This window comes from Podarcis muralis, chromosome 2 (assembly GCF_964188315.1).
Source record: "Podarcis muralis chromosome 2, rPodMur119.hap1.1, whole genome shotgun sequence".
In the NCBI taxonomy this organism is placed as follows: domain Eukaryota; kingdom Metazoa; phylum Chordata; class Lepidosauria; order Squamata; family Lacertidae; genus Podarcis; species Podarcis muralis.
In genome coordinates this window covers 99048925-99075039 of record NC_135656.1, presented here as the reverse complement: position 1 = coordinate 99075039, position 26115 = coordinate 99048925, and the positions used below count along the sequence as shown (strand labels likewise).

The 26115-nt window shown below is 44.2% G+C and overlaps 1 protein-coding gene across 27 annotated transcripts in view; it reads right to left on the bottom strand.

The window, feature by feature from the left end:
- MAGI1 (membrane associated guanylate kinase, WW and PDZ domain containing 1) overlaps positions 1–26115 on the bottom strand; it is a 472724-nt gene that overhangs the window by 63738 nt on the left and 382871 nt on the right. For 11 of the 27 annotated variants that reach the window (XM_028719473.2, XM_028719463.2, XM_028719474.2 and 8 more), the window contains 5 exons: positions 24236–24283; positions 22819–22919; positions 20462–20554; positions 15707–15892; positions 13326–13946 (listed from right to left, as the gene is read on the bottom strand). In XM_028719473.2, the coding sequence (XP_028575306.2) occupies positions 13326–13946; positions 15707–15892; positions 20462–20554; positions 22819–22919; positions 24236–24283 (1049 nt within the window). The remainder of the gene's footprint in view (positions 1–13325; positions 13947–15706; positions 15893–20461; positions 20555–22818; positions 22920–24235; positions 24284–26115) is intronic. The other 16 variants (XM_028719478.2, XM_028719477.2, XM_028719479.2 and 13 more) reach the window with 3 other exon arrangements.

Here is a 26115-nt window from a genome sequence, read left to right as displayed (position 1 = left end):
GGAGAAATTGGGCAGTCTATGACATGTCTTGCTCTGAAACTGTTTGCCCAAGCACCAAACCGGGGTATCAATAGACTCCTAATATTCTATAAACATGTATGGATTCACCTTTTATAGAATTGTGTTCTCTCTCTCTCTCACTCACACACACACATACATTTGGTCACTCATTTGGACAGAGTAATCTCAGCAATGAGATATTCCCTAATTAATAATAATAATATGGCAGCAAAGAAAAACTTTTGCATTTTTAAAATGAACAAGGGATTTGCTTATGGCACCCGGGTTATTAAATGTTAAAATGTAATAAACATGAATGACTGAAAAAACCTTCCCTCTCAGCGTTTGCCATTAATTCCAGCTCCCCCCCCCCCCCCAATGAAAATAGCTGGGGAAAATTGGTGGGAAATATACACAAGCTACTGCTTGGCATTTCAAGGGCCCATGAATCTTGCAAGGGTTTTGCTCTTTGGCAGAGTTTGTTGCAGAACAAGCAGTAATTGACTTATTACCAAAACAAGCTAACACACATATGAAAAACACACATATACAACACAGGCGGTTTGCATCCAGACAAACGTACCATCACAAGGAACAGCCTGGAGAAGACTTTCTTGCTAATACTTGCCTATAGAGTGGTGCTTTCTAATTTAAAAGCAGGGCATATTTACAAGTGTAATTCCAGCTGCCAAGGACCGAGCCAGGAAATAAATGTGCCACAATCTGCATTGTGTATTCTCAACTGAAGGACAAGGAGCAGCAGTACCAGCCAACAAGAAACCACAGCTGAGGATTTCCCTGTGCATTTGGAGATTGGCAGTATTAACACTGCCTTTCTTTAGCTGACTTCCATAGACACTGCTGTCCTTTATTGGGGTAGCAAAGTGATGCCCTTCTGAAAATGCTGTGCTACAACTTCCATCAATCCCAGCAAGGAGGGCAAACGATCACAAATGATGGAAGCTGTTGTCCAGTGACATTAGGAAGACATTGCACTTGCGCCTCCTCCTTTGTGTACTCTGCTTGAGCACATCCCTTAATCAAACATGCAGAAATAAATATGCAAAATGTTGTATCTAACCAAGATCTACTCAAAGTAAAAAGGTAAAGGGATCCCTGACCATTAGGTCCAGGCATGGGTGACTCTGGGGTTGTGGCGCTCATCTCGCTTTATTGACTGAGGGAGCCGGCATACAGCTTCCGGGTCATGTGGCCAGCATGACTAAGCCGCTTCTGGTGAACCAGAGCAGCGCACGGAAACGCCGTTTACCTTCCCGCCGGAGTGGTACCTGTTTATCTTCTTGCACTTTGACGTGCTTTCGAACTGCTAGGTTGGCAGGAGCAGGGACCGAGCAACGGGCGCTCACCCTGTCATGGGGATTCGAACCGCCAACCTTCTGATCGACAAGTCCTAGGCTCTGTAGTTTAACCCACATCCATTAACTTCGGGGGGGGGGGTCTGTTCTGAGTAGGATTAGCATTGGATACAGCCCAAGGTTAACAACTGCATTGCCACCAAGACTGAAAGGGGGATAGGTTTCACAAACAAGTATTTTTAAGCTAATGAATGCAACGGATTAGAACTGTCTCTGCTAGGGTAACAAACAGAAACTCCCCACGAAGATTTCATTAGCAAGCAGCAAGAAGGTAACTTGCTGTAAATGTCATGCAGTGGAAGATGAGACTTAGCCTTCCCATTGCCATTAGTCATTGTCTTGGGGGAATATAGCCACCTACCCAAGAAAACTTACTTTAGCATTTCTATAGTAAGTTGATCATCATCACTAAGTTTGGAGATTCTGGTGTTCCTCCCCATTCTCTGATTTAACAGGGATGCATGGCAAAATGTTCACCCTGGAGGATGTTATAAATGTCCAGCTTGATAAGGATTGCATGCATAGTGTGCTAAGCTATCGCTTGTTGCAAAGTTGCATTCGTCTCTCATCAAGGCTAGCCTGCAACATGACCTGAAGGGCAGCACTGTAGAAAATGAAAGTGCTGCAGGATCATTACACTCCAGAAAAGTGTAGCATGGCATGGCGAAACTGAATAGGAAAACCTTTTTCGCCCTCTCTCACAACACTAGAATTTGCGGACATTCGATGAAGCTGAATGCTGGAAGATGCCGGGTGGAGAAAATAAAGATTTCTTCACACAGCGCATAAATAAAAAGTATGCTGTTCACTCCCAAAGTAGGCAGTAACGACACAGCGATTCTTCAAACAGCTCTTGTTTATTCACAGGACAGGACAGAACTGGGCTGAAGGGTTCAGCCAGCCTGCTTATATAGAGCTCCACTAGAAAGCAACAGTAACCACTTTCTGTAACTATCCAATCACTGAACGTCACTTTCCATCTCTTATTTGCATATGCGGACCTGAGTGAAAACTATCTACAGTATCCCTCTGCTGGCCCAGGGTGAGAACTTCAGTACATAACAAGACCATTTCATGGTGGATAAGACTAGCCATGGCTACTAGCTACCAACTCAGCCCATTGCATCCATCTGGCTCAGGACTGTCAACAATGATTGACAGTGGGCCTCCAACATTGGAGGAAGGAGTCTTTCCTATCCCTACCTGGAGATGCTAGGGACTGAACTAGGGCTTGTGTACACAAAGCATGGGGACACGGGTGGCACTGTGGGTTAAACCACAGAGCCTAGGACTTGCCGATCAGAAGGTCGGCGGTTCGAATCCCCGTCACGGGGTGAGCTCCCGTTGTTCGGTCCCTGCTCCTGCCAACCTAGCAGTTCGAAAGGACATCAAAGTGCAAGTAGATAAATAGGTACTGCTCTGGCAGGAAGGTAAACGGTGTTTCCGTGCGCTGCTCTGATTCGCCAGAAGCAGCTTAGTTATGCTGGCCACATAACCCGGAAGTTGTACGCTGGATCCCTCGGCCAATAAAACGAGATGAGCGCCGCAACCCCAGAGTCGGTCACGACTGGACCTAATGGTCAGGGGTCCCTTTACCTTTACTATACAAAGCATGAGCTCTATCACTGAGCAATAGTCCTTTTGTAGTAGGAGAGAAGCATTAGGAGTAGATAGAGGTGGTTGGAGCACAAAGAAATTGAGACATGAGTGAATCGAAATAGTGCCCTCTACTGGATGGGAAGTCTCACAGCAAATAATTACAAACAGATCCAGCTCCTCACAGAAATAAAAAAATAAAATAGAGGCTATATTCATTTCAGCTATCATTGTAATACGTTAAAACTTACTTTCTTTGCAAAAGGGAATTCATGCCCAAGACTAATTTAAGATTCCTATCAGTTAAAGGAATCATGTGTATGCACAGGGTTCCTCCCAAAAGAAGGGAATAGAGCATTTAAATGAAACTAATTATCACTGAGATTATCATAAACATCTGAACCAAAACATTTCTCTCATTGTTCAGTGCTCTTAAAGCCGTGTTTGGGAGCAGCTTCTTCTACTTAGCAAATGACACTTTGGGAAAAAGGATAATCACGCGCTATTAAGCATTTCGTATGTAATACTTTTACTGTTTCATAATGACTTTGATGTTTTACTATATTACGGGGGGAAACTATCAGCTACAGAGTTTCTTGCTATATTAATAAATTCCCTTTGCACAACATTTGTGCTGGCTCTCTGAACGGGGAATTTTTATTGCTTTCTAAAATAGATGGTCAGTCTGGAGTTCCATGAATCATGCTGGCAGCTACCAATATAATAACCTAAAGTAATTAATAATCAAGCTCATTAACCAACGGAACTTAAGACCTTCTTGAATGCCCCCTTTTCCTGATATTAATGCAAAACTAATCAACCCTGAGAGCTCTGTATTGGCAGATCAAGACTTCAACATGAAAGGCAAACAGAGCTGGGTTGACGATTCTACAGAAAGTTAGAACCCTGGGGACATTCTGAGATAAGGGATGCCTCTCAGCTTCCCTGGGTACCTGAAAAAGGGAGACATTTCTATGTGCTTTTAGAACAGGGGCATCCATCTTACTCTAGACAGACAATAAAAGTGTAAAAGAAATCTCTCACCACGTGGCCATGGAGCCAATGTAAGCTCCCTGTGACTCAGGAAATGCACGTCAATATGTTTGACTTCCAAGTGCAAAACAAGGAGCTCTTTATTATTAACACTAATGGTCAATAATGCTCTTTGGTGGAGAAGGCAGGAGGATACTAAACTAACTCTGCATAAAACGTTGCCAGCAGAATTTTAATAAAAGATTAGATGAATAAAGCCCCATTTCAAGGACTTTGTGAAAGTCAAAACGACTCCAGGCTTGGTACAAAATAAAAAGAGGGGGAAAGAAGACAGAAAGTCTGGATGGATTGGGTTTTTTTTGGGGGGGGTTGACTGCTTGCACAAGTAAGTCCTTTAGAAGTGTGTTTTTTAAATAAAAAAATGTATACATCATAACTTATGAAGCACAGTGTTAGCTTTGTCAAGAGAATGCAGGTCATACATGCATGCAACTAGTTTCTGGTTCTAATTCTACATTCACTTATCCCAAGCCAGAGCTCAGAACTCCTCAAAGTTTGATTTTTATTTTATTTTTTGCATCTTCAAGGTGTAGAATCAGTGGAACTGAGCTGAAAGAACAATTTTTTGCAAAGAATTCTTCACTGAAGGGCTAGTGATCACATGGAACAGGGAAATGGCTATCTTTCCACCATGCCGTTCATATTCAACAGGAAAAGACCAAGGTAATCAACATACAAGTTGTGAATCACCATCTACTGACTTCAGCTGTCTCCTTCTCTGTGTGTTTAGAATCATTCTCTTCTCGCACCAGTTGCAAACAGTTAGACCAGGCAGGAATGGGCAGAAACAGAGAAGCCACTCATGCTTGTACCTGGATCCAGGTGTCAGCCCTCTGTCTTGAACCTGGTGCTTCACTAATTCATTGCTTTGCTCAAACCACTGATGGACTGTTGGACTCTAGTAGGATGGACGCATACTCTTTAATATTTCACGGTGGAGGAGGGACACAGTTGCTTGCACACTTGCTTAGGGACACACAGGCTAGATGCCTCAAGGCCTCACCCAGCAACAGGCGAGTACGCCACTTGCTGTACACTATGCAACAGACTGTCCAAAACGGCTTTAAAATCCCAGAGGATGCTTGTTATGAAGCTGTCATATTCTGAGATAGACCACTGTTCCATCTACTCCAGGGCTGTCTCTTCTGGCTGGCGGTGACTCTACTTTTTCATGCAGAGATCTTTCCCCTGATGCAGGGGGTCACGGTTCCAATGAAGCACTCTGATTCAGACCAGGAGTAGGAGGCATTTGAGGAGGAGAACTTGGAAGGAGTCTACACATCACAGGCTTTGTGATGATGCCCCCCACCCTGTTCCCACAGGGACACGGATTTTCATGCGTAGCTTGGCCATTTGCCACCCCTGCTTACAAGCTTGGTGGGTAGGGCAGGTAAACTTGTTGGAACAACCTCGCAGCTCCTGTGCAGTTGCTAATAGTGAACTCCTGAATCTTGGTCCTTGCTCCTAGACTGAATGTGTAGATATTACTCCTTTGCCTTGTAAGACCATCTAGACTAGATTTTGCTCCTTCCTAGTCATGGAGTTTGCACTAGTAAGGCTGCTATAATAAAAATCAACTTCTTTACCTGTAAGCAAGGACACCTGATGTTGGTTTTATGGAGGAATCAGGACACCAGGAACTTGGTGTCTTCTCCCTGCAAAGGACTTGTTCTACCACTATGCTGTGGCCTCTTTCCCCTCAATTAAAGAGACACCAGAAAAAACAAAATTACCCCAGAATATATTATCAGCATTCAAAATACACCTAAGCAGCTGCAGTGTGTGAAATCACAGGCTGCACAGCATCTTTGTGTTAATGCACATGCAGTCTTTTTAGTTATTTATTTGATTTAGAATACCTAATTACCGTATTTTCCCATCTATAAGACGCCCCCATGTATAAGACGACTCCGATTTAAGAAAATGGGGGGAGATCTAGCCGTGTATAAGACACCCCCAAATATTGTACTTTATTTTTTTGGGGGGGGGCGCGAACCTAGTCTTATACATGGGAAAATATTGTATATCCCATTTTATATCCCCAATAAGTTCTCAAAGGGGCTTTCAAAAAATTCTCACAATACCCACTTTATAACTTTTTCTGATATACCATAAATAAAACAGAGGCCAAGCTCTGATAAGTGTTGTTTCCTGGAGTTCTCATTCATGTTATTATCGTGAGGCAACTCCAAAAGGGGAAAAATGAGAAGGGCAAAATAGCGACAGCAGTTTACCAATTAAACTGTATGAGATAAAACTTTGTTTTCAACAATGGCCAGGCTTCAGACAGCACACAAGGTCCTTATTGGTTGTTTGCCTCCCTCTACCTATGGAATCTACTTATTTCTTGCTTACGAAAAACCTTCCCCAAGCTAGTGCTCTTCAGGTGTTTTGGACATATAACTCCCATCATCCCTGGCCATTGCTTGTGTTGGCTGAGAATGATGGGAGCTGAAGTCCAACAGGGGACATCTGCAGGGGACCAGACTGAGGAGAATGCCTCAGAACATGGAATTGCAATCCACCTATTATGGCTAATTGCTAATAGGTATCCATGCTCCATTAACTTGATTAATTGGGGAGGGGGTCTTCCTTAAAAAGGCATCAAAGCTAAATACATCTTATGATGCTGAACACAATACATTATGTCTTGTATTAAGTGGGATTGTCTTGCCTGAACTCCATCTGTGGCTGGTCTGTTTAACAGGTAATCCCCAAGAGGGAGGGAGAGAAATTTCTCCCACTTTTCACAAAGCCACAATATCAGCTTAAAGCTCAGGCACGGCATTAACACAAAGATGGGCAACCTGTGGCTCCTCAGATGCTGTTGGACACCAACTCCCATCAGCCCCAACCAGCGCGGCCAAAGGTTAGGATGACAGTAGAGAATGAAACTTTTAATCTCAGGATCATGGGCAAAAGATTCTTGCATTTCAGGGGCTAGATGATCCTGATGGTCCCTTCTGACTCTAAAATCCTATGATCCTATATGGAGGGCCCAATGGTTAGCCTATATTAATGTAAGCGACACAAACAGCAACCGCAAACAAAAGCGAGCCTCCTCATATTTGCATTTTCCTAGCCCTCTGCTGAAAGGGAAAGGACCGTCCTGTAGATGAGGCAGGGAAGAAGAATTAAACCAAGACATTTCAGAAATGTGACTAGTTAAATTCAAATAGGGACGCGGGTGGCGCTGTGGGTAAAAGCCTCAGCACCTAGGGCTTGCCGATCGAAAGGTCGGCGGTTCGAATCCCCGCAGCGGGGTGCGTTCCCGTTGCTCGGTCCCAGCGCCTGCCAACATAGCAGTTCGAAAGCACCCCCAGGTGCAAGTAGATAAATAGGGACCGCTCACTGGCGGGAAGGTAAATAGCATTTCCGTGTACTGCGCTGGCTCGCCAGATGCAGCTTTGTCACGCTGGCCACGTGACCCGGAAGTGTCTCCGGACAGCGCTGGCCCCTGGCCTCTTAAGTGAGATGGGCGCACAACCCCAGAGTCTGTCAAGACTGGCCCGTACGGGCAGGGGTACCTTTACCTTTTAAATTCAAATATCTGGTAATAGCCAAATCCCAAGACGCTGCAGAGCCATTCTCAAGAAGCAGAATGCAACTGCAAGCCATTTATGCCTTCCCCGGACAACGGATGTGCACTAGGGGTCCCGTGACTCACTCTGAGCAACTACCACAGCCATTTCCTTGAATCCTAGGCACATAGCTGTCAACTTTTCCCTTTTTCTTGCGAGGAATCCTATTCGGAATAAGGGAATTTCCCTTAAAAAAGGGAAACGTTGACAGCTATGCCTAGGCACCTCATTGAGCCTACTGGCGTTGTGCGTTTAAGGGGATGCTTAATCAATCACTCAGCTGCAACCTTTCCAACCAAACTCAGCTGCGGCCTCAGTATTTCATGCTTCCCAAATTATGCGCAGAAGCCCCTTGTGCTGAGCATAGCATGGCAATCTGCTCTCAGCAAGCCAGTATAAAATATGGTTGTCCTCTTAGCTGAGACAATTTAACGTCTGCTCGAGTTACCGGCATGTAAGGAATAGCTGGGAGAATGGAGAATATCATCTCTAGTTAAATCTGCCTTGTTTAATGCACAATATAAGGTTCTGCTGTGCCACCTTGTGTTATATCAAATCACATCTGATATAAAACACCAGCACAAGGCTAGGGAATGCCTAGCAATAAAACACAGATCATAACTGAATTATTATTATTTTGCAGAAGGGCCCGTTACTGAAATTTAACAGTGTTAGCAAGGACTTTGTTTAAACTAGATGGTATTGTCCACTAAGCACCAAGAACAGGAACAGGGTCTTCTAGCAGCTTAAAGGCTATCAGATTTATTGTAGCATAAGCCTTCATGGACCAGAGCCCACTTTATCAGATGTATCTGATAAAGTGAGCTTTAGCCCATGAAAGATTATGTCACAATAAATCAGATGATCTTTAAGGTGCTACGAAATTCTGGGTATTTTTTCCCCCTGAGGGGGGAGTTTCAATGACTTAACACAACTAGCCCTATGGAATTGGCGCCAAATACTTGAGGTCTGTTCAAAGAACTTGGTTTTTTGTTGCTGCTGCTGCTGTTGTATAACCCAACAGAAACAGGACTGGCTTTGGCCACCTTTTCCTTACCCTCATTTCAAGGATCTATTTAAAACATCTGATCGATTACTCAAAAGAAAATCCTCTCCCACATCCTGGTACTTTTAACCAACAAACCGCCAACATAACCAGCCGACAGCTGCATACCCAAATTTTGCACATGTTGCACAACAACAGTGTTATGCAAATGGAAGAGAATTTATTTCCACCATATTCCCTGCGGGCTAAAATTATTTTTCCATCTCAATTATACTAATTGCCTATTTGCTTAATTTTCTACAACAGTCTTCCCAGCTTTCCAAACTTCGTGCCAATTGTGCAAGCTTAGGAAATGGTATGAGATACTGTATCTGCAATTTAAATAATAGAATCATAGAACTGTGGAGTTGTAAGGGACCCTGTGGGTCATCTAGTCTAACCCAGAGCTCTCAAAATTCCTTGGAGGAAGCCATGGCTGTTTATAAAGAAGCACCACACTGCATTAAAAGTGTGGCAGCAAACTCTTCTTCCAATTGCCTGATTCATACATTATAATCTTGATGCAACGGATACTTCAGAACACATGGCTGCTGATGGTACAAAAGCAGCTAGCTCTATGGTTCAATAAAAGTTCAGTCATACATTTCGACTCCTCGTTTTTGTGGAAACATGACAGCATAGCTGAAACCAAACAAACAAGACAAGAGAATTGCTTTATCCAAAACAGCACCCACATAGTTCTGTTTTCAGGCACTTACTGTAACCTATGAATCAAACCTCGCTTTATTTGATGAGTAACTTTGAGACAGCATACGCAACAATATTGTGGGTTATAGGGTTTTATTTTCACACGGTGCTTTATTTTTCCTCCGCATCTCCTTCATTTACCTCCCTCTTCCCGTCCTTTAACCTGACAGGGTCTGTGGGCACAAGCAAGTCTAATATCGCAAGTCACAGCTCCAGATGAAGATGCATTGTAGTAAATATTTTACGGGCTGCTCTTTCCCTGGCTATGCGCCTTGCATTTTAACAATCAGGCATAATTGTCAAGAGCAGACGAGCGGCTCGGAGCTGGCTGAGCTTTTCACATCTATTACTCATCCATTTCTGATATTTTTCTGCCTTAGTAACCACCGCTGACAAAGTCTTTCGACAACTCTGAACACCAGCCTTTTGTGCCACGCAGCAGAGGACGCCTGCCGAAGCCGGCATGAACACAAGCAGCGTGTTAATAAAATAAACGCCTGGCATCAAGGCGTCTCCCCGGCACTCTCTTCAGTGGACAGCAGAGGGAGAAGGAGGCAACCCGCAGAATCATCTCCTTCAAGAGAGATGGGGAAAGAGTTCGATCATAAAGGGGAAGCCACACACACACACTTCTCAGAAGCGTAGCAAAATTATGAATACTGATACCCATATCAGGGACCTATGGCTCTAGAAAAGGAACAGGCAACAGTTGGTGGTTGTAAAAAGAAAAGAAAAGAAGAGGACTCAGTTACCTAAAATAGTTTTGTGGAACTGGGTGCTTCAGAAGGTGAAATATTTCTTATTGCCACAGGAATGGGCCGCATCAGTTAATGCTTCCTTGCCTATACAACTACTAAAAGACTCGTTTCTCTTTGCTACTCTTTGCTTTGATCGCCAGAGGCACAAGTAATAAAGGAAGTCTAGAAACCACAAAAATCATTTCAAAACTTTGGGCTTGCTCTGTGTGTGCGTATATAATTTTTTACAATACAAATTGTATACGCAATTGCCTATTCTTCTAGTTAGCTCAGGCTTAGTGCGCATGACAATACTATGCCAAATTATACTTCAGGTGCCGACTCTCCAGCCTGCCCTTTTCCCTGCCTTCATGCAAAGGCGGTAATGCACGCAAAAAACGAGGCAGACACCATTAGCAGCTCATAAAATCTGTCATAATATCCTCTCCCCATTTTGGAATGGAGTCATCGCAAGGTGACTTCCGGCCCATATTGTCTATTCTCCAACCTTGTGAAAGTGCCCCATACAGTATACATAGAAGTTACCAAATCATCGAAAACTCTAGAAAACTGAGATGGGTCAAGCCATTACTGCTGTTTTTTTGGGGGGGGGTGTCGTTCTGAGGTTGTGAATTGTCAGATCTCCTGATGTCGAGAACTGATGCATTTACTGTGCAATCTCTGAGCTACTCAGAAGGTATGCACTGCATAAGGAGGACGTGGGATTGCCTATGATAGAGCACAGGCAGGTAGCCACAGCCCACCTGGTATATGGCTGAGTTGAGAAATCCCTGGACTGGGATGGATGCAATGCGGCAGGGAAACACAGGGAAGATAGGAGAGAAAGGAAAAGCCCCTGTAAATATGGCAGCATGTTTCCTGCCCTGTTGCTGGGAGAAAGAAGAAGAGTTTGGATTTGATATCCCGCCTTTCACTTCCTTTAAGGAGTCTCAAAGCGGCTAACATTCTCCTTTCCCTTCCTCCCCCACAACAAACACTCTGTGAGGTGAGTGAGGCTGAGAGACTTCAGAGAAGTGTGACTAGCCCAAGGTCACCCAGCAGCTGCAGGTGGAGGAGCGGAGACGCGAACCTGGTTCCCCAGATTACGAGACTACCGCTCTTAACCACTACACCACACTGGCTCTCAAAGTGAAACGGTTGGCAGAGATTTCCTAAATAGGGATGGAACAAGCCCCAAAAGGTTGCAGACCCATGGGTGCAGCAAGTCTGTAGGAGCACAGTCCATGTGGCAACCTGGTGATTCCGAGGCTGAACAAAGGTCTGTGTATCCAAATTCTAGCTCAACAAGTAAGGATGAGCTTCACCCACTCACAACGTAGTCCTTTTCTCCCGCTTCGCTCTTCCCTTTGGGGAAGTGGGGAGATAAACCATGAAGCTGCAGTTAACCACAGCTTCCCAGGATGTGCAAAGTGGGGGGGAAATAGGGTTAATGGCTTCCGAACAAGCCTGGATTTGGAATTCCACATTAAGCTCACCTGTAGCTTCCTGGTTTGTTTCCTGCTCATTCCCAGGAAGCAGGTGCAAAAGGGCTGCATGTAGGTGAAAGCTGCATGTGTATGTCCTGGCTGTGATCATGTGAATGTAGACAGCTGATGTCGGGCATGTTATGAGAAGGTAAGAGACACAGCTTACAGGTGATTAGCCCTCCCTCCTCTCAGAAAAGTACTGAATCACTTTTCCAGCAGGTGGAAAGCATAATTAAGCACTGAGCATCAAAGCAGGGGGGATAAAAATCAATGTTTTTTTAAAATGATATTTTTATTTAAATCAGATTTTTTTAAATTTAAATGGGATTTTTTAAAATAAAATGCTTTTGGAGGAAAAAATCTATCTAAAGATAGTTTTCTATTTAAGTTACATTATAGTCCAAAGGCTATTCATCAGGAAATAAGGATTTAAGTTTTTCATGTGTGCTAAAACGCAATCTGTTTGTTTGTTTTTAAAAAATCATTTAACCACATCAGTTAACAAACATGGATACATATGCTATAATGTTATTGTTTTAGTTAAATGAATTGTTTCAATTGTTACTAAGGAAATGATTATTTTTCTCCTTCCAATGAAGTACAGCAGAAAAATTGTCCAAATATAAACAGTTAACTTATTAAACCTCACAATAATTTCGTAATTATCAGTCTATGTATTTTGAATAGTATAACCAAATCAATAATTTTTGATATAACTGTAAAAACTACTCTGAAAATTTATTATTCCAGAAATGAAACCTTCATCTGGTTGTAAATATTAAGATTATACCAACAAGAATGAGTCTTTCTGTAAAAAATAATAATTATTTAAATCAAGTCTTACTGACTAGTGATTTAAATCATGAGTTAAATCGTGATTTTAATCGATTTGATTTAAATCAAATCCACCCTGCATCAAAGAAACCTTTCTGGGGATGCAAAAAGTTGAGCATGGCAACTAAAGCGAGGTCATAGCAATTCCTTCCCTTTGTTTCTGCAGTGATCGACTGATACGGGACCAAAATATAAGACAGAAATGAGACCGATTAATTTTTTTTAAAAAATCAAAAATCAGCTGACTCATCATTTCAGATTCTCATTAAAACTGGATACCTGCAGTTTCTGATCACACCATCTCATTATACCCAGGATATGTAATGAGGAAGTTTAAATGTCAACCATGATTCCCATTTCCATATGCAGTTTGCTATGGGAAGATTAATACTATGTGTCATTTTCTTTTTCTAATGCATCGGTACGGATGCATTTAAAATAAAATAAAAAATCGAAACTGCCAGGCTTCTAAGTATATGATGAAGAATCTCAATACTGAGCTTGCTTAACTATTCCACTTTCGGCGAGAAAACGCTTCTCAGCAATTCTGATCCATATTGACTCGAGACTCTTCCATATCTAAAATAAGCTTAGAATACCAGGGACACATCTTTTGTTATATTTCTACAGGGTTATTCAAAACAATGATCCAAATGAAGAGGCAAATGACGATCAGTTTTCATCAGTCTCAGGTGGCTGTGTGTATTCAAACATATCTGTTTGAAGCCAGGCATCTCCAACCTGGTATCGCCCAGAAATCGTCGGACTACAACTCCCATCATCCCTGACCACTAGCAGCTGATGGGAACTGAAGTTCGACAACATCCGGAGGGCACCTGGCTGGGAAAGGCTGCTTTTAAGTCCGTGCTGTTCTGTGTGAACCAAAAGAAATAAAACCCTACACCTACCTCCTCGCTGTACAAGCAGCGTCACTTCGCTTCCTTTTGGGCATTCGATAAGCATATCCACCACTTGGTTGTGAGTTAGATTCTGGACATTCTTCTTACTGACTTCCACTATAAGATCCCCTTCTTTTAGGCCTCGGCACCTTGGGCTGTCAACGATTTGCTTCACTCTCTGTCCCCCGCCCCCGGGACTGTCTGCTATAGTGAAGCCAAAGCCCATCGGCCCTTTGATTATATGTACAGTTATGAGTTCAGGTTGCGTCGCTATAGAAGAAGCCAAAGAGACGGTGTCATTGGGGTAGCCGTGGGATCCGTTCGAGGAAACCTCAGCCGGGCTGCTGGGCCTGGGCTCCTTCATCCCGTTTACTTTCCCCGTTTTGCTGCCGTGACTCGCCGGGGAGTCATAGTTCTCCTGCCCGTTCACAATGATCGGTTCTTTATCCAAGATGGCCACAGAGGTCACTAGGCTCGTGTTGGGATCGTCGGGGTCGAAAGGCAGAGGGTAGCCTCGGCAGAGTTCTAGATCCACGCTGGCGCCGATGGGGATCGACTGGAAGATTTTGACAACTTGAGCGTGCGTATGGCCCAGCACACACGTGTCATTCACGCTGACGATAACGTCCCCTAGGGAGCAAGCGGATGAGAAGTCTGTGAATTTACACGCCCAAGCCTATTGCATCAGCATATCATGGCATGGGGACTACCTTAGGTTTGCCGAAGTGCATATCCAATCATATTTTTTTAAACATACATTCGACCAGCAAACACTCAACACATTTTGCTATGTCACAAGCTGTCTGAAACCCCCCACACTTTTATGGCAAGTTTTTAAAATTTTGTGTTGTGGGTGGTGGCTGTTTTAAGAAACGTTCTGCGCAAACCTATTGGGCATGAAGCATCAAGTGCATTTGTCTTTGGATGCCTCAGACTTTTAAATGACTTTTTAACAGCAACTGTGAAGAGGAAAAGCACAGGAAAACCAAAATGGAGTTTTGTACGAACGACAAGCAAGCCAATGTGGTCAAATGGGCAGAATTTAGAGTCCGGACCCGGGTTTCTCTGAATCCTCGGTTCCCTATCTTTAAAGTAGAAACACCATGAAAAACAAAGGTGAAGGATGAAATACTGACCGTAAGTTTGATTTAAGATGGGAATCCCTAAACATCCCCAGCGCAATGAAACTTTTATAAGAAGACACAGGCACTTGCAGAGGTGGTCGTGCAGACTAACTTACTGAGAAATAACTTCAAAAGGAGGGGAATCTTCTTTTAATTTCTGGAACAAAGTAGCTGGGTTCCAGATGACTAGAACACACTTAACTGCCATTCAGTGTTGCTGATTAGAAACTCTTCAATTACACCCCCCCCAAATAACCCCCCCCCCAAACCTGCCTTATAACTGTGATAATCCCCTTGTTCGCCTGGATAGAAAGAAGTGTGTGGAGCTTTTACATGGCTGGAATGTAGCCTCCTGTAAAACGGTATGAGTCAAATCAGCCCCAGCCAATAATCAGGGATGGCCAATAATCAGAGCTGTGGTCCATCGACATCTGGAGGATGTCTAGGAGCTACATAAAAGGGGTCATCAAATGTTTGCCAACCCCTTCCGGTAGAGTGCCATGTTTCAAATGGATCCCATCTAGGTACAAAATATTACAGTGGTGCCCCGCAAGACGAATGCCTCGCAAGACGGAAAACCCGCTAGACGAAAGGGTTTTCCGTTTTTGAGTTGCTTCGCAAGACGATTTTCCCTATGGGCTTGCTTCACAAGAGGAAAACGTCTTGCAAGTCTTACGTTTTTCCCCCGCTCCCCCCCTTTTCCTAAGCCGCTAAGCCGCTAATAGCCTTTTAGCAGCTAAGCCACTAAGCCTTTAATAGCCGCTAAGCCGCTAAACCGCTAATAGCGCTAATCCGCTTAGCCGCTAATAGGGTTGCTTCGCAAGACGAAAAAACCGCTAGACAAAGAGAATTGCGGAACGGATTCTTTTCGTCTTGCGAGGCACCACTGTACTTGTCAAGCATACAACACTTTGACAAGCCTGCTTGTTTTGTTGAGCATCAGAGATTCATTGGTTCATTGTTTTGTTGAGCATCAGAGATTCATTGATCAAGTGGCCAAAAAATTATTGCACGCTTCTGAGTGCTTATACCAAGGGAGGCTTTATTAGCCTAGTTTTATAGACTGAGGTCACAGCAAACTGATACACCAGGATCACCCCACCCCACCAATTCTGTGTCTTAACTTGCCATTTGACCTCAGATCTTCACGGTTTAAAAGCTCAAAAACCTCCAGTCTCTGGGCCACACCAGCTGCCCGAACCTGCTAATATTACATGAGCGCAAAGCATTTGGGGAGTGTTTTTGAAGCCAGACTGACAACATTACCTGTTTCCATTTTGCCATCCAGTGCTGCAGGCCCATCAAGCACCAAACTCTTTATCTGAAGAAATTCATCCGGTTCATCCCCGCCGACGACGGTGAAACCAAAACCCCTGCTACTTTTCCTCAGTTTGGTGTGAATGAACTTTCCTTTCAGTTCAGATGGGTTCCGTGTGAAAAACGGCTTTCCTGCTGTGGAAGTTTCAGAAGTTTATAAACATGCCAAGGAAGAAAAAAGAGACAAGCACGCCTCTCCACTACCCCCTTTTCTTAACCTCTCTCAGCAACACTAGGAACTCACTTCTAAGGATGAGCAAGCTTCCAAGCTTCAGAGGGCTCCTTTTTCCCCCAGGCAGGTGAGAAACTCCCGGGAAGCTCAAAAGATGGGAGTGCATTCTCCCCCAAGAAGGAGGCTCAATTAAAATGCATCGCCGTGACCATCTCTCCTCGGCTGGAACTGTTACAGCAATTAATACAGTAACATCCAATCCGAAAGGAAATTAAAGGGCAGCGATACAAGTTAATTCCCACTGTAATGCACATCCTAATTGCAAAAGTGCTTTTCTTTTTAAAGCAAGGCAACCTTATTAAGTACAGCCGGTTATCGTCAAAGGCCTGGCCTGCACACCACACTTAGCCAAACTATGGCTTAGTGCAAACTCATGGGTGTCCAAGGACAGCTGGCTTGGTGCGCCAAAGTGTTACAATAAGCTCAGAGCTTACAATCTCCAAATGGAGAAATATTTGGCTCTCAGTTCACGTGACCTTAGAAATTGGCTCTTTGACCAGGATGCCAATCAAGATAGAACATCCACTGTAGCTGCCCATCCCTCTACTTGTTACCCCCAAATTAAGATCAACCATTCAAGGCCCCACTACCTTGAGACACTGACTTTCCTGCAACTGCGTAGGGCATTTGTTGAACTAAAGTTCCAGCAGATGCCATCAGCATACTTAAGAGGGGTATTCCCCATATGGAACGCAAATGCATTTATGGAGGCAATCAGGTCAAGGATATTATGTGCTACCTGTGGATTTGCCCCCATATACAATGCCCAGAGATTTTTAAAAAAATAATCTATTCTTAACTAATTGCCCCAGGAGGTGGCAGTCGAACTTTTAGCTGATAAAAGATCTTGAGATTATACACCTGGCAGCCAAATTTGCTCTGGCAGCTAAGAAGCTCATTCCGGATATGTGAATGCTCTCTAATTTTTTAAATTTTATGCTGTAAACCTTTATAGGGTATGTCGTGCGATTTCAGAGGAAAGCCTTGCCTTGCCCTTTGCTGTACATTGTAAAGGCTATGCACAGTAAATTGACTGACTGACTGATTGATTGACTGATTGGCATCTCCTCTTTGATCCCCTCTAATCCTTTTGGTTGCCACATTGAACTAAGGAGTGGGGTGTGTGTGTGTGTGTGTGTGTGTGATGGTTTATTTTGAGTGACAATAATTGTTTTGTAACACACAGTATGACCCTCTATGCACTAGCTGCAAATAAAATAAAATAAAATAAAATCAGGTGAAAGGTGTTAGTTAAAATCACTGCAGTTATTGTGTTCAGAGGTTTAATTTAAAATCAAGGTGGATTTGACTTTGCTGGTGCCTCTGGTAACCTCTGAATTACATCTTGGATGTTGGCTCACATTACAGACACATAATCTGTATTGTTTTATTGGTACTGTTGCTGTGGGTTTGTTGTTGCCTGCGGCTAGAACAATAAACTGATACCGTACTCTATGAAGCTAAGAGGGCTCGTGGTTAAGCTCTCTTCAAACTAACCATGAGCAATAACCAAGGTTGGCTTTTGGTTACAGGTCATGGTTAGTCTGCAGAGAGCTTAACCATGAACCCAGGCACAGGCTGAGCCAAAGCTTGGCTCAGAATACATTTACAGACATAGCAGGTGTAAGAATATGGCAAGTGTAATGGCTTAGCTCATGCTAGATTGCCCTATACCAAGTCAGAACACAGGCTCATCAGATACAGTATTGTCTGGCAGCTGCTCCTCATGTTCTTGAGCTGAGATATTTCCTGATATTACAGCATGCACTGAAGAATGAATCTAGGCCCTTATCCATGTGCTCATCCACTGAACTATGGAGTCCTTTCCCCTTTAATTCCAACCCCACCCATGCCCACAACATCCGTAGGAACCGATTGGCACACTAGTATTAGAAATAACATTTTCCCTCCCATTGCCTTATAGGGCTGCAGCCTCATGGAAGCATCAAGTCAGATGAATACTTTTGTTCTTTGTGCAGCTGAAACTGAGAGCATCATATCTGATGAAAAGTGAGAAGGGGATACAAGGATGAATTGCTTGGAAACACGCACAGGCGAAATCCATAGGAGGGACCAAGAAACCGCAGATAATGTTATGTTGGCATTGTCCCCTCCCAAATAGCCATGATAAATACGTCTTCCCCACAGGACAGCTATGGAATTGAAAGCTGCAGAAAGAATTACACACAGCGAAGGAGAATACTTTTCAACACCGCAAGGGTGAATTTGGTATTTACAAAAATAGGTTTTTGCACACACCAGCCAAGACGACAAGGTGATACATAATATGACTCTCAAGGGTGACTCAGAACACCAAAGCTTTAAGCGGTGCTAATTATTTTTGAGCCTGAATGGATTTTTGAAAGTATAAAATCACCAAGCAAGGAGATGAGTATGCCATGGGGAACCTCTGAAGAAGAGATAAGTTATGTATTTATTCACTTAAATTCATTAGCAATTTTACCATTTGCATCTTTACATACCAGCCATAAAAATATGTTAATAAAATAATAAGAAGGCAGCAGAGTCGGTACTATTTTAGTGCCTTTTCCAACCTGACTTCATTTTTTCCAAGCGTTTCAGCCTGTGCAGCTTAGGCCCCAGTTCACACAATGGTTCTTTTCAATGAGCTGAACTCAACACGTTTTCCACGGACTGGCACATGCCGAACTTGTTTTCTGAATGGGCTCAACACATGCCGCCATCCTGACTCACCGTGTCCTAAAGAGGCATTGGCAAGTGTGCCGAACAAGCGTGAGAAAGGCAAGCGCACAGAAGTTCCTTGCGCTTGAGAGCAGCAAGCGACCAGCTTCTTCATGCTTCTCATACAATGGATAACTCCACCAGTGTATTTGTTTGGGGGCAGAGGGAAAAGCTTCAGGACAGGAAGTGAGCTAGTCTCAAGCTAGTTTGTGTGCGAGAGAGATTTCTTTGCACAGTCACATGCACTAGCACTTCTCGTTAAGTCATGGTTAGCTATTGAGCATGAGAAAGCACTAGTGTGGACCTAGCACTTGTGTGGGGCTTCAGTTCCGGGGGTTGGTGCACAAAGGGAAAATTGTGCAAAGTCAGGAACCCCTGGAAACCACCATGAGCCAGAAGCCTGCTTACTGGCATCCCACGATCTTCCCAGAGCCCAGCAATCAAGCAGATGTCTTTTTTGCCTGCCTCTGGGATGTTCTCAGAGCCCTCACATCTCTTTCCCAGAGGTTGGTAAGGAAGGCGCAGCCATGCTTATCGGGCTTTGGGAAGGCAGTGTGAGGGCTCTGGGATGCTGTTGGAGCCCTCCTGCTCCCTTCTGGAAGACCAGTAAGTGAGGAAAACCCCACCTATCTGACTGGGTTGCCCCAGCTACTCTGGGCATCTCTACTTAGCCACACACCCCCACACAAGTTGTGATCACAGAGTGCTTGAAGGAGCTGGGTATGTTTAGCCTGGAAAAGAAGAGACTGAGAGGAGATATGACTCCCTTGTGGAGTACAGGGTCAGATTTAAGGTGCTGGTTTTTACTTTTAAAGCCCTTCACGGCCTAGGACCCTCGTACCTACGGGACCGCCTCTCCTGGTATGCCCCACAGAGAGCCTCAAGGTCCATAAATAGCAACACCCTAGTGGTCCCAGGCCCTAAGGAAGTTAGATTGGCTTCAACCAGAGCCAGGGCCTTTTCAACACTGGCTCCGGCCTGGTGGAACGCTCTGCCTCATGAGACCAGGGCCCTGCAGGATCTGATTTCTTTCCGCAGAGCCTGTAAGACAGAGTTGTTCCGCCTGGCCTTTGGCTTGGAGCCAATTTGATTCCCTCCCCCTCTTTCTTTTTCCTTTCTCCTCCTGTGATGAGGCTGCATTTTAATATTTTAATGTTTCAATATTTTAATGTTGTATTTTAATCTTGTTTTTAAGTTGTATTCATCCAACTTGTTTTTATTATTGCCTGTTAGCCGCCCTGAGCCCGGCCTTGGCTGGGGAGGGCGGGGTATAAATAAAAATTATTATTATTATTATTGTCTTCAAATATCTTAAAGGCTGTCACATGGAAAAGGGAACAAGCTTGTTTTCTCCTGCTCTGGAGGGTATAACTAGAACCAATGGCTTCAAGTTGCAAATAAGGTGATTCCGACTAAACATTTTGAAAAAAACTTTCTGACAGTAAGAGCTGTTTGGCAGTGGAACAGACTCCGACAAGAGGTGGTGAACTCTCCTTCCTTGGAGGTTTCTAAGCAGAGGTTGGATGGTCATCTGTCATGGATGCTTTGGTTAAGATTCCTGGAAGGGACCACCTTCCAACTCTACAATTCTATGATCCTACCACTGAGCTAAGAAGACCCTTCCTCTAACTGTAAATCTGGCAAAACCTTTCCCTGAGCACTTCACCACACCCCCAAGGAAGGATATCTTATTAGATAATGACACTATCTGAATCATTTTTTAATTTTCTTCTTCGTGCGAAAGAGAAATATGTATTACAGCAACTTACTTTGTACTGGAGCATCTCGAACTGTCTCCTGGTTGTTGGGAGTGTGGTTTGGAATGGCAGGAGGGGCAAGTGGCGGGTGCTCCGCTGTCCATTCTGAGAAAAGAAAACAGACGTGCATTGGCTTTCACTCTGTTGACACCAGGGGAAAATCAGCAATCAAGAGGGACTCGACATGCCGACCATGATGGCTCTTCAAGTGCCTAGTCAACTTTCTTTGCAACCCTACAGAAGACTCGTCACAAGGGGAGTCTCTCAGAGCCTGCCCAAGCATGGGAAGTTACAGGGGGGGAGTGAACCATCTCCCTAAACCAGATCTGCCAGGCCCAGCCAGTATGGGATGGTGGGAGTTGCAGCCCAACAACATCTGGAATCTGGAATCCTTGCCTAATGTGATCAAGGATGAGAGCGCAAGATTAACCACACTTTGGGAGTGTGGAAAATGAGGGGCAATGCCTGACTAGCGAATGGATATTTGTGGTCACAGAGCATAGACAGATGCAGTAGTTGGGGTTAACTGCCCATGCTTACACTGTAAGGCCACACACGCAGCATTTTAGTGCACGTTACAACTCGTTCAACCTCCCATCTGAAATTGCCTTGCCTTTTATTGGGCCTTCGTTTATTTTGAATCTCAGACAAATCTATGGAGGAGAGTGAGCTTTTGTTGTATGTGGCAGATCATGCTTTTATGCTTGTTTTTTTAAAAAAAATGATCCAGTCTCCTTGGCTCTGTTTTATACTGGCTATGTTGATGACATCGTAATCTTAAACGTTGTAAAATGCCCTGAGTGGTGGGGAAGGGTATACGTGTTCAAACAGATGAAATAAACAATAACTGTAAGGAAAGGAGAGGCACTTAGTGCTGCTTGGCTTAGAGACAACTTGCCCATTAACCAGGCAATGCCTGGAACCAAGCTGTCTGCTGCCTTTGCCATTTTTTCTGGAGATCAGGGCAGGTGGGGACAGCTTCTCCTTCCCATTGCAGCTCCTCATGATGTGCCTGAGTTCAACTAAGCTGATTATAGTTCAAATTCATCTCTGAACATGTGAGATTATGAAGCTATCTCAAACAGAGGTAAACCACTGCTTTATCTAGCTTGGTCCTACCACCTGTGGTAGCTGCTCTCCAAGCTCTCTCGCAGAGATGTTTCTTCCTGATATGACTTGAAAAAACAAACGGCACACACCTGGAAATGCCAGTGATTGAAGCTGGGCTTCCTGCCTGCAAAATGTGTGCCACAGGACTCTGTTCATTGCAATCACTGATCTTTCTTTGGCCACCTCTCAGTTGTCCACATTGGATGGGTTTGCGCAAACACCCACATGGGTTTGCATCCTTTGCATTTGGAACTTTAGATCATGGATACTGAAATCAACACAGGAGAGAATGCCTTGCGTCGCACTTGCATTATTTCTGGAGCAGCTCTGTGCTTTAAAGCAGTTGCACATATCAGTTTCCCCCCTGAAAGTATTCACTGGTTTGCCTATGGTGAACACACAGCAGCAACTTGAGGAACTAGACAAGTTCTTTCTCATCCACAGACACTGAAGGGAGGGCCAGCCATTTTCAACGACAGCTTCCTGCTTGTTCTATTTCCTAATGCCTGCAATTTTGTCATTGGGTGCTGCAATAATGGTCAGCTGCTTGAAGCATTTACGCATTAAAACAAAAAGGATATCTGAACCGTCAGCGTCTATTCACATATACTCTGTATTCTACTATGCATCCTAACCCAATAAACCAATAGAGTAAAGACACTCTAAATATGCTGGCTCAGTTTGCACAAATGCAAGCAATGCGACGCCAACGTGAATGAACAGACGTGTGGGTTCCCAAAGCGAAGATCGTAGCTATTGCACTCCCCACTGATTCTGCTGTTTGGGGCTTAGCCGTGGTTTGGCTTAGCATTATGTCCAAACCCAGGCTCATGGTTTGCCTCTGCAAAACAAACTGTGAGTGACAAATATTGGTTACAGCCCGTGGTATGCAGTTCTGGGAACCTGCCATTTCGCTGGCTTGTGCTAAGCTGCCAGGGGATGCTCTCAGAAGAGTATACTCTTGATAGATAAATCACAACCTGCAGGACTCTGTATGGGGACTCTGCAAAGGCTGCATATATTTCATAATAGAGGCAAATGTAGTTATATTGGGACTGGTTTTTGCAGGATTATTAATCAGTTCTGGTGTATTTCTGTCCATGCATTGTTATCTCTCTTCAACTGCGCCTGGCTCTGTGTGGAAGGGCAGCTGGGCCTAGCCAGGAATTCAATAATTAAACAATACGAAACCTTAAGGAAGTACATGTGGTGTTTAGCAAATATTTCAACCCTGACAATTTTGCAGAGTAGTTGCCAACCTTCTGGTGGTTGTGGTGGTTGCTGCTGCTGCTGCTCAAGCTGTTTCTTCCGTTTAGCTTCCAGAACTGGGTTTTCATATTGTGTTTTCCGGTTGATGTGGCTAAAAAGAAAGATCGCCGTTAAATAAGGGAATACTTGGCGAAAACAGAAAAGAAAAAGAAACCTTAAGCAAGCTCAAAGACTCCTCTAACAGAAACGTGGCAGGGGGAGGAGAGAAGTCAAATGCAAGACCTGTGGACTATGTGTCAGAAAGCTGCTCTAAAGGGGTGGGGAAATGTTCACAGCTTCTTATCTGGCATGGCATCTTGAAGAGGTAAGGCTAATTCTTTCAAATACTCTAAAGTAGCAGTTTATCTGCGAACAATGATATTAAGGCAGGAGAGTCCATGCAAGACAGTCATCCGATTCTCAGATGTGCAGCCATTTTTGGGTTCAGCAGAGTTTAATACGGCGGCGATATCTCTAAGATATCTGAACAACATGCTATATCATCACAGTACATGCAAGCTACTTATAAATGCTCCGGAATAAACTTTGCAAAAGCGGACTGCAGAGAGGCTTAGCTGAAAGACCACAAACAAGCCACGGACACTATCGCTGCGAGTTAATAACCCTAGCAGAAATCTCCAAAAAAAAATCAGCATATGGGGACTCCAAAGTCTGCCACATAAATAAAGGATGGATGGCCGAAAATTAAAAACACCTGTGAAAAGGTTAGAAGAACAAAGCAACTCTGTTATCAAAAAGTTAAGCCAATAACTTTAAGCCATTAGTAGTCTTGCTACAGCCACTTGGAGATCTCGCTTATAGGTTACTTAAAAAACAAAAACAAAAAACAAAACACAGCTCCGTGATTCCAAAGGCAAGAGTTCTTTTGAGCATGTTCATTTTCCCTGGGGTGCTCCATTGTTTTCAACGAACCTGAGCTAGAGCCCGACTGGCACTTCCTGAATTACCACATGGCCGTGCCTGGTTGACCCAACGAAAAAGAAACACAATCGGTGTCTGTCTGCCTTTGGCACAGCTCCATTGAAAACAATGGGAAAGTGTGAAAACCTGGGGATCGGCTGGATGCAATCAGATGCAATTTTAGAGCCTGATCTGCTATGATGGTGCGGTGGTGGGTAGGATCAGGCCCTAGACTTTTTGAAGCACCACGATGGAACAGGTTTAAGGCGCTGTGTGAATGGCTGGAGTGGCACCTGTATCACTGCACTTGCCAAGGCTGTGGGGCACCGTGGCAGGGAGGAGACAAGGCTGCCAGCACTTCATCAAGGGCACCCTGGCAGCTTTTGAGCCACAAAGTATAAGAGCAGTGCAGGTTTCCTTATAAGCTAAATGCTGAAAGACAGGCCTCCCCTATTGCTCCAGTGTTTGTGCCTGTGCGTTATTCACATTAATTCTTTGGATACAAACCTTGAGCCCAATGCAAAGTTTACCCTCATGTCCATCTGGACTCCAGTCCTTGTAGCAGTTATAGAATATATAAACAAAAACTATTATCAAACAACAGCATTGCACTCACAGGGTCCAGCTCAGATTTCTTTTGGCTCGGCTCGTAATAGAAGTTCGCAATGTTAAAAAAAAGCTATTAGGGAGAGGGGCTGCATTTGACAGAGCGACATTAATTTAATGAGTGCAATAAATGTGAAGGAAATAAAAGCTTCCCAGGTTTCCTATCAGTTATGAAGAACAGGGCTTGGGCCGATTCATGAGAGTCTCCGTGTCCCTGCAAGCCAGCAGCCCCTTCTTGAGCCTCTGTGGGACTCCAGTGCTGTGACCCAGACCTTCCACCCCAGACATTGGTGGGTGAGGGCACGTGAGGTTATTCGTAACTCTCTTTGTCATTCTCTCCCATTTCCCAAGTGGGGCCATGCAGAGCAAATAGGAAGAATGAGCAGAACTGCTTTCCCTATTGGCACACAGATGGATGGAACTGGAAGGAAAAAGTCCATTCCCTTCCTCCAGCTAAAGAATAAACCTCCCCTGGTAGCTGCACCAGATGAGTAATACAGCCGTTGTTGGCTCTTCTGCAGCTTCTCATGGGAGGCGCAAGTCCAGTTTTGGACTTGCATATTATGAACATATGAGCTGGTGTCAGTGTGAAGGATAATGTTGTTCCTGGTCTTGGAAAACGCCAGCCTTGTGAAGTATGAAGTACTCCTTCAGAGGATGTACATATTGCTCAAATGCAGATAATGCCTCCTGGGGAAGACCTCGCTAATCTAAGTCTAGCAAGCCCCCACATTGCTATTATGCATGCTTTGGAGCTGGCCTTCAGTGAGTCCTTGTACTCCATTGGGTTGCTGGAAGGGGTAGATGGAAGAGGTTGCAAGGCTCAGGTCTGGGGAACAAATGCAGACCTCCAGGCCACATATCCACCCCCCGCTTCAGGCCACGCTGCTCATCGGCCCTGCTCCATGCCCTCTCTAAGCTGTTTCTCTTGGCTAGAAGGTGTCCTTGAACTATGACGATGCCTCTTGTTTTCTGCATGTGGAGACATGTATGGGTGTTAAAACTGTTGGCATTTGCATGGTTGGGATGCAGCCAACTGCATGCGCCTGTTGCTCCAACCCCTTTTGCCTCTGGCCCTGCCCACCCCTGGGGGTTCCCCAAAATGCAAGGTGTTCCTCAAGCTGGAAAAGGCTCCCCATCCCTGGTATATGAGAAGCAGCTGTACAGGCAACAAAGCTGACTAACTGAAAAGTCTGCTTCCCTACCACACACACACACAGACACACACACACACAAACACACACACATGCAAACAATGTTTAGACCCCTCTCCAAAACCTCAGTGTGAGAAATAATGCCTTACCATCCTATACTGAAAATGGATCTTAGACAACAAAGATGTAAGCCTTCCAGCTGAAGATAATCCAAATCTCACAAATGCAAAACAGTGAGTGAATGGTGATAAAGTTTTGTCTTAGTTCTTAACTGCACTCGGCAGTTCCTCAAAATAGGTTACTAATGCCATCTCTGACGAGGACGAAGGCCTTGGAACAAGCAGGAAAAGGCCAGAAAAGTCAGCTGAAGTGTTTATAATGGGTTGAAATACTAGGAAAATTAGATATAAGGGTACATGTGGATGTATGTGCATCATGGCAGAGAATGAATGCATACGCAAAATGAGTATTCTCTCCGTGTGCTTAAACTGCCACTAGCATGGAGGGTCTCGGGTTCATGGTTAGCAGTTAGGAGCAATAGGCCTGGTGGCTATATTCAGTCATTTTTTTTTAAAAAAAAGACTAAGGCAAAAGTGAAAAAGTATCAGTATGACCTTATCAGACCTA